This window comes from Lathyrus oleraceus, chromosome 3 (genome assembly GCF_024323335.1).
Source record: "Lathyrus oleraceus cultivar Zhongwan6 chromosome 3, CAAS_Psat_ZW6_1.0, whole genome shotgun sequence".
Taxonomy (NCBI): Eukaryota; Viridiplantae; Streptophyta; class Magnoliopsida; order Fabales; family Fabaceae; genus Lathyrus; species Lathyrus oleraceus.
Genome location: NC_066581.1, coordinates 179,209,529 through 179,219,174, shown reverse-complemented (window position 1 = coordinate 179,219,174; position 9,646 = coordinate 179,209,529). Strand labels below are relative to the sequence as shown.

General features: G+C 34.5%; 1 protein-coding gene and 1 long non-coding RNA gene across 2 annotated transcripts; both read left to right on the top strand.

The window, feature by feature from the left end:
- Positions 1-1,000: 1,000 nt before the first annotated feature.
- On the top strand, positions 1,001-4,505 carry LOC127126104 (transcription factor UNE12). Its single transcript, XM_051054961.1, has 6 exons — positions 1,001-1,468; positions 2,209-2,328; positions 2,419-2,484; positions 3,216-3,281; positions 3,414-3,491; positions 3,670-4,505. Exons 1-6 carry the CDS (start codon positions 1,154-1,156, stop codon positions 3,904-3,906), a joined length of 882 nt encoding a protein of 293 aa, XP_050910918.1. The 5' UTR covers positions 1,001-1,153; the 3' UTR covers positions 3,907-4,505.
- On the top strand, positions 1,475-1,970 carry LOC127126105 (uncharacterized). The gene is made up of 2 exons (XR_007804910.1): positions 1,475-1,794; positions 1,867-1,970. It is a non-coding gene; the product is annotated as an uncharacterized LOC127126105 (long non-coding RNA).
- Positions 4,506-9,646: the final 5,141 nt, after the last annotated feature.

Below are 9,646 nucleotides of genomic sequence, written 5' to 3'. Positions count from 1 at the left end.
CCTTAAGGATAATTGTTCTGGACCAACCAAAGACCCAATAGATCAAGGCCCAATCCTTCTCAAATCCATTCTACTTGACCCAAAGTATAAAAATAGTTCACACGCTAAGAGTAAAGTACAATCTTTGATCTCCACTTTCATTATACTCATCTTGTTTCTTGAAGTGACTTGGGCATTAGAGTGGTAACCATACATGTCCATCCCGTGCCATCGTAAAGGAGATTAGAACCACCGTTCAAGATCACCAGTTATCCAACTATCTTTATTTTTGATTACTAAACGGAGTTAGAGCATCCATTTATGATTCCCAAACAATATATATATATATATATATATATATATATATATATATATATATATATATATATATATATATATATATATATATATATATATATATATATATATATATATATATATATATATATATATATATATATATATTTCGCCACATGTCATGTTTGTAGTTTTGTTATTTTTATCCATCTATATATATATATATATATATATATATATATATATATATATATATATATATATATATATATATATATTGACTCTCCTTCTTTGTATTTTTTTTCTTGGAATCACCACTATTTTCAGGGCTAACTCATATCGGCTCGTGAAGACCTATAATCTACTACCACAAGAATAATAATTTTTTCCTAAAGTCATTATTCTGACGTCATTTTAAGCATAAATATCTTCCTTTGACCTTTATGTTTAGTAGATTTATTTTTCTAATGAATCATTTAAATAACCTTAAATTAAAAGATAAATAAATAAATAAAAAAGAAAAAAATGTACTAATATTGTTTATAATACAATTTGTTTATATATAGTTTGCTTTAGTAACCTTAAACTAAAAGGTAAATAAATAAATGAAAATAATTTGTTTTTACTAATACTTATATGTTTGAGATGAGGGAAGAGAAAAGATGAGAAACCAAAAATGCATGGGTGGACATGCAAATGAACAAAATAGAGACCCTTTTAAGAAATTTAAAAGAAGACAAAGCTTCTCTCACTCACCCCATTCATTATTTTAGGAAACTCACCACTCTCTTTTCCTTCATGTAGATAGATTCTCTCTTTCCGCGTCCTCAACTCGTTCTCTCAACTCATTCGTGACTCGTCCGAGTCCAACTACCTCATGGCCAATAACCCTTCCGACGCACCCGCCGCCGATGACTTCCTCGAACAAATCCTCAGCCTTCAGACCTTCGCTTCTGCCGACTCTGGATTGACCGGACCTGACATCTCTCTGACGGGAACCTCGCCGATGATGCTACAGCTCAACTCCTCCGACGCCAACCATCACCTCGCCTCCGGAGGTTCCTTTCATACGCCGGTGTACCAGTTAGGGTTGAGCTTAGACCAAGGCAAAGGAGGGTTTTTGAAGCCGGAGGAAGCCTCTGGTAGCGGGGAACGCTTCCGCAACGACGTCGTTCATGGTAGACCTAATAATGTAAGAATTCCTCTTTCAATTTTCGTTCTCTTTGAAATTGAGCTCTTGCTAATGCTTTTAGTAAGAGGTATACTTAGTTTCATGCAGAAGCAATTTTTTTTATATAAAAAAAATCATAATTCACGTATCATGCACATGTACGGGTGTATGCAATATTATCAACCTTATGGAATTGTTATTGCATGTATAAAGCAAACAAGGTATTTTACAATTTTTGATGAAAATAACACATGGGAGCAAGGTTTTAAACAAGGGTTGCAGTCGTGTTGCGGTGCGTACGGTCATCGGTCAGTAGAGGTGTTACGACACTTGTTGTGGTCCTCGCGGTATGAATTAATCACAATTTGTTCTTTAACATAAAAAACGTAGAAACGGTAGTTGAATAACTGTATTTGCAGATACCGTTTTTTTGCGACCGAGTTCCGTTTTTAAAATGGAATGCAACCATGTAGAATCGACATAAGGCATCTATATACAAATCAAAGATGAAGGAATTAGGCATTAGGATTAGATTTGTACTGCACATGATTTATGGAAGTGTTATACTGATCATGGATTGGTTTAAACATTTCAGGATTGTGATTTGTAAGTTTGGTTATTTATGTTTCTTTGTCAATACTTATGGTTTCTTTTTTGGGATATTTGAACTTCTTGAATCAGATAGGATATATATACTTTACTTTGAGTATACTTGAAGAAGTATCATGTTTTTCTGTTGATGATGTGTAATCCTTGTGCAGGTGTTTCATGGGCAACCCATGCATACAACTGTTCCTGCTGCTCCACATCCTCCAGCCATGCGTCCTAGGGTGCGGGCTAGAAGAGGACAGGCTACGGATCCTCACAGCATAGCTGAGCGAGTGAGCTTCGGATATTTGCATGAATATTGACTATTTGCTGGCTTTTATGTTTAACGTTTTATATTGTAGATTAACTGTGTTTGATTACAGTTACGCAGGGAGAGAATAGCAGAAAGAATTAGGGCGTTACAAGATCTGGTTCCAAGTGTCAATAAGGTGTGTGGAAATTCTGTGCAAATTTTGCTCCAAATCATAAACATTTGAACATTCTTGGCATATGAAGTTGCTAATTTTCTTTATCACACAAGTCCTAAATAATCATGATTCTGTTGAAGCCAAAACTACCTCTGCAAAGTGTGTGGAGCTTGCCTGAATACAATTTGTAGTTTGACTTGTGAATTTCTTGACACCCCTCCCCTTTTCCTACATGTTGTTATTCATTTACTTTAGGATATCTTAAGGGAAGTAGGCATTAATATAGACTGAGGGGATTATTGATTCCTGCTTAGTGTTCTATGTCTCCCTGTCAATATATTTATAAAGCCATTGATTTTATGTTTGGAGATTTATATGTATAAAGTAACTTTTGTAGACCATTTTTCTAATGCCATGTTGACAAGTAATTACATTCAATGGTTTGAGTTTAGTACATGGCATCTGCATACAGTGATGTTGAATTCTGGAATTTGTTGTGGATGTAGTGTGTTCACATCAATAAATTCTCTTCATTCATTGCTGATGCATTGTATATTAAAGAGCAGGAAATTATAAGAGCTCTTGATTTATTTGAAATGACACTACTGGATATCAAAGAGTGGTATGTTTTGTATGATATGTATGACAGCAGAGTTGCTCTGTTGCATGATTGCTGTGTTTTTTTTAAAGAAGGTGACGATGCTGAGTTATTCCATTTTTTCTAATATTATGGTGAATTTCTATTCTGTCAGACAGATAGAGCTGCCATGTTAGATGAAATTGTGGATTATGTCAAGTTCTTAAGGCTTCAAGTGAAGGTAGGCGGCTACTGTTTTCTTTATTACTCCTGTCAAATTTGTAATTAGTGACAGTTCATAATTATAATGGCCTTTTACAGTCTCAAAAGTGAAAACAACTTTCTAATAACTGTTGATTTATCTGCCTTTCAGGTGTTGAGCATGAGTCGATTGGGTGGAGCAGGTGCAGTGGCCCCACTGGTAACCGATATCCCATTATCATCAGTCGAGGTAATTATTATGAAGAATGAGTAGTTGTAAAAACGAGTAGATATACATATAGGGTTGAGATCCACTTTACCAGGAGCAATTTCTTGCTTAGTAGCTCTGCGTGATAACAGTTTGTATACATTAAAATTCTCCTTTTGAATATATTTTCAAGCTATCTAACAAATGTAGTGGTGATCAGGAAGACGGCAGTGAGGGTGGAAGAAATCGGCCAGCTTGGGACAAGTGGTCGAATGATGGCACAGAAAAACAGGTCGCCAAGCTTATGGAAGAAAACGTTGGAGCTGCCATGCAATTGCTTCAATCAAAGGCGCTTTGTATCATGCCCATCTCACTGGCATCTGCGATATACCAGTCACAGCCACCGGACAGCTCTAGTATAGTCAAGCCTGAAACTAATCCACCTTCACAGACCTAGGGGCACAATCCATGGACCCCATCAAAGGGCTCACAGAAGACTTCTGAAACCCACAAATCATAATGTCTGTTTCACACCCTATAATTAAGTCATTGGCAAGCATCATGTTGCAATCAAAGTCAGATACCATGACTCCTTCCTTTTTTGCCTTTCTCTCAGCTTTTGTCGATACAAAGTTTAATGTCAATGCCTTAGAAAATAGAGGCAGACCCAAATTTCAAGAGGAAGAAATTGTCAAAAGTTCACTTGATATGCTTTTCTCTCTTTTGCTAAAATGGGTGGAGGGTAGTAGTGGAACATGATGAAAGCACTTTTATAGTGGGGCTTAATTTGTGTAGTGGGCTGTGGGACCCTTGTAAAAGGTTATATTATAGAATGGTGTGTATATTATCATATTTTAGTAGTAGTAGTGATTTGAAATGCAGGGTAGTAGTTGCTTTAACAATGCTGGGAGGTGCCATGTCCAGCAGAAAATAATTGTGCTTTTTGGTTATTTAAGGATAGGGACAACTTTTTCTATTCTGCCGAATCATTATTGGATTTTGATGTATTGGATGGAGATGGAAGGGAACAAGTGTGGGAGCACATATCTATATCAATCATTAAGCTGCAACCTTATTCAACTTATTTCTCGAATATAAGTATTATACGGTGCATACGGTAATGGGAACACTAGAAGTAGGGACCAACGTTTCACTTCCTTTGGAGGATGGGATCTCGCATTAACTAAGTAGCCCAATTGTTGTGTTTCCTTTTGTTTGTAAATTTAAGTATATTACATTTTTATAATATTCTCCTAATTCACAATACCAGACTTATTAGGCATTTGCTTATTAAAAATTGAGAGACAGAATTGGAAAACTATTTTTGTACTTTGTTTGATGCAGAAGTCAATTATGATATTGAACAAAATAGATGACAATGAATAGGATAAGTATATGAATGATCCTATATGAATTTTTGTTTGTCACTAAATAATAAGACAATTTTTTGTTTCAGTTATGAACTATCATAAAAAAAAATCACAATACTATTTAAATATTTTTTTTACTTAAAAAATACTGTCTTTTTTTCCCTCTCCATATCTACTATTCTTTTAAAATTTTATTTAAAAAATACTCTTTTGTTATCTCCATATCTCTTTGATATTAACATATTTTCTAAATGTCTCCATCTTTATATCAATATAGTGGATCAAGTTAGTTAACTAGTATTAAAAAGGGGTGGAAAGAAGAATGCAAAATATGAGTGTGCCTTATGCGGGTGAGACTCGATGTGTTCCAAGATCAGTTTCAACCTAATTTTGTTAAGTGATATGCGGGTGAGACTCGATGTGTTCGATTGATGGAGAAAGGGAATAGGCGCATTAAATTTCTTTCTCATCATTGAGACGTTTTGCGTAAATTTTAAACACGTGCCACTAGACTGGAAGGTTAGGGCGTGCTCAAGCGTTGCTATATTTTTTAGGCGAAATCTGGTGTTGCTTTTCATCTTCTCATTTCCTTTTAATTTGGGTCATTGTTTACTTGATTCACATTTACCTATATAAGGATCAAATAGCTTTGGAGACGATTTTCACTCTTACCACTAATTGAATCATGCTTGATCTTTTGAGAACATTCATTTTTCTTAGCATTTTTGGCAATTTCTAATTACAGTGCCTCCCATTTTCTTACTGGAGTGGTGCGTTCTCTGAGTCATCTTCGACCTTTCATTCTCTTTGCTAGTTTCTCTTTCTTTGTTCATCCACATCCAAAGTACCACCTTCAAATCCCGACCTTTATTGCATACATTTTCTTTCCTTTATCTTTGCTATGGCCGATATGAATGATTCATCAGCTAATTCAGGAAGTGACTCCTTCGACCATGATTTTTCATCACCGATGGGGTAGGAACCCTAAATGACCCGAATAACATGCCTTGGGTGCAAGTTCATCCTAATTTGGACCAAATGATTATTTCCACTAGTTCTGAATCTAATGGTTTTTTTAGTAAAATTGTTTTTGGAGAGTATTTTTTCGATGAATCTTCTAGTTCCTTCTCTGATGGTAATGGTGGGAAGTTTGCTGATGATGTTCAATTAGATAGTGTTGTTTATGCTTCCCCGAGAATTGTCGATGATTTTGTCCCATCAGTTGGCCCTCACCCTTTTGCCGAGTTTACTGTCCGGGATGAACGAATACTTCAATGTTTTATTAACACATATAGAATTACACAAGGTTGTGATCATAGCGAGGCAGGGATTAGGCACCAAATGGAATTTATCAAAGTGTCGAGCGCGGTTGGCTGGTGTAGTCTGCTAAGTGAGTATCTAGTTAGTCTTACACTTCGAGAGCCGAGTGATGCAAATAGGTATCACTGGGTGGACCATTGATTGCTTCTGTCTGTATCAATTTTGTTAGTGAGGCCAAAGTGGAAAACACTATCGTAGAGGTAAGTTCGTCTCTTGACTGGGCGCTCGTCCCCGTGAATTCTAATAAGAGGATTTATAGCAGTTTCGACGGATGTTTCATCCCCTTTTATGAGTGTCTGTTTACTCAATTGAACTTCAGGTTACCCTTTAATGAATTTGAAGTAGGAGTATTGAAGCATATGAAGATCACACCTTCAGAATTGCATCAGAATGCTTGAGCTTTCGTGGAGGTGTTCTGGTTTTGGTGTGAGTACCGGGGCTAGAAACCATCTTTGAATCTTTTCTTCCACCTCTTTACTGTGGTACGCACTTTTCTATATAAGGTTCGAATTCATGTATTGGTTTCACTGCAGTATGAGGTCCGGGCATTTTGTGCCAACCTCTAGCCTATAAATAAAGGCATATCCCTTCACACTTCACATATAAAAGTGTGAGCTCTTTATATCACTACTATCTCACTAAAAATATTTATTCACTTTCTCTCACTTAAATTTAGCCATAGCGCTTCGAGAAAGTGTTTGTGTTTACTGAGGAATTTTGTATTTTGGAAAGGGTGTTATTGTAAATTCAACAAGGATTGGTTTTTCTCTTATTTGAATAGCTTATCCTTAAAGGAGTGTTTGTTTGGTTTCAAAGCTAAACCCTTTAAAAGCATTGGTTTGGAGATTTAGTTTCTAAGTCGTCGTTTCGATTTGTAATCTCATCATGTGTTAAATGTAACACCCTAAATTTCCCCCGAGTAAATTTAAAACATTTATCAGAGTAAAACAAAATAGCATGCAATTTAGGATGCTACACTACAATATACAATCAACCTGCTCAATTATAAAGACATGTAACACTTTGCATTTATAAAAATAGTAGTAATAACCACATGTTTGAATGTTAAATTTTATTAAATCGCAACGGAACAACAATAACAAACAGTTAACTCAACATAACCAACATCAATATAACCTGTCATATAAGAAATATTAAAACATAAAGAAAGACACAACATTCCAATCCCCCAATGTTACACATCAGAGCAGACGCCGACACAAAAATAAAACGAAAGACTTCATCTTCTACTCACATCTGAGCTCCTACCGTGGATTATCTACACGTTACCCGCGTGAAGGCATTATTCAAATAGAAGGGGTGAGACATCATGATTATATAAAGGAAAACATGATAATAAGTAAGCATCAGATTATTACATGCACATCATCCATTCCACAACACAATTCCATATTATCCATACAATAACTATTCACACATAATAGCAATATAACAACCGTCCAACATGATAACAACATAATCAATCATCCAACATAACAAAAACATAATCAACCATCTAACATAATAACAAATGCAACCAATGTACAATGCAATAAGACTTAACAACTTGACTCAATGCATGTGGTACCAATACATGAACACTCAGGTTCACCACTTCGATCCTCACCTCCTAGGATCAAAGTTGTCAATTCGTCACCATCATCACAAATAACATCTCACTAATTCCATCACCTCCGAAATCAGCTACCAACCCAATCCACACAATGGGATTTGAGGCTCACCAACATCTAACCATCTATCCAACAACATGAACACATGCAACATACAATACATGAAACATACAATACATGCAACAACAACATCATGCACAAGGATCCACCTCCATAGTCAATGTACACCGTTAATACTAGACATCATGCATCAAACACATAGTCAATGTACACCGCCAATACTGACCATTATACAACTCAACAACATCAACATACAATATATTAAGCAACAATAATACATTTAAGGTTATGTCACACAACCACACAAATATTACAATGCATTCCAACACCATCACACATAAAAATATTCACTTTCAGGTACTGAAATAAATTTTAAATGACAGTACACACTCTCAACTTTCCGAAGCTTCGAACCACACGTCAAACGGAGTTACGGAGTTACAACCTAAAAACCTATTTTTCGCCGTTGGAGGCCTTCCAAACCTCCGATTTCGAATCCGTAAAAACCTACGATCTCATAATTCGACATACTATAATTATTTAATGATTAAAACAACAAATTTACTTTATATCTCATAATTAGCATAAAAAACCATTCATTCTCATCAATTCACATGTACCCCAAACCTCCGGACAACAACAATTGGAACAATTCATCATTCCAATTCTGACCCAAAATCACATCAATTCACACAACTTTTATATTACACAATCCAATCAAATTTCATGGGTTTAACAACAACATTTTCATCATTAGCACAATTCAATCAAATTTCATGGGTTTAACAGCAATATTTTCATCATTCCCATAATTTAATCAAATTCCATGGGTTTAACAACAACATTTTCATCACTTCCATAATTCAATCAAATTTCATGGGTTTAATAACAACATTTTCATCATTCTCATAATTCAATCAAATTTCATGGGTTTAACAACAACATTTTTATCATTCCCACAATTCAATCAAATTTCATGAGTTTAACAACAATATTTTCATCATTCACACAATTCAATCAAATTTCATGGGTTTAACAACAACATTTTCATCATTCACATAATTCAATAAATTTTCATGGGTTTAACATCAACATTTTCATCATTCCCACAATTCAATCAAATTTCATGGGTTTAACAACAACGTTTTCATCATTCACACAATTCAATCAAATTTTATGGGTTTAACAACAACATTTTCATCCTTCACCAATTCAATCAAATTTCATGGATTTAACCACAACATTTTCATCATTCACACAATTTAATCAAATTTCATGGGTTTAATAACAACATTTTTATCATTCCCACAATTCAATTCAAATTTTATGGATTTAATAGCAACATTTTCATCATTCATACAATTCAGTCAAATTTCATGGGTTTAACTTAACATCAATATTTTAATTATTCCCACAATTCAACATAGAGAAGAAAACATAAAACCTACATGGCATAACTACCTGCCATCATCATATTAACCCTTAGATAATCAGAACCCCATCCTTACCTTAGAGTTTCTAGCAATAGCTTCTTTAACCTTCAACAATGGTGAATCTCCCATTGAACCCTAACCTCTTCTTCTCTCTTTCTCTGCTTCTTCTCTTTTCTCCCCAAGTTTTACATACAGAGTTTCTATCCCAATACCCCTTTTATATTTTTATTATAAATCCCATTATTTTATTAACTCATTATATTATCACTATTTTCTTAATAATAATAATAGTAATAATAATAATAATAATAATGATAATAATAATAATAATTCAATCAAATTAAATAATTAAATTAATATTCAGAAAATATTAATTAATTAAA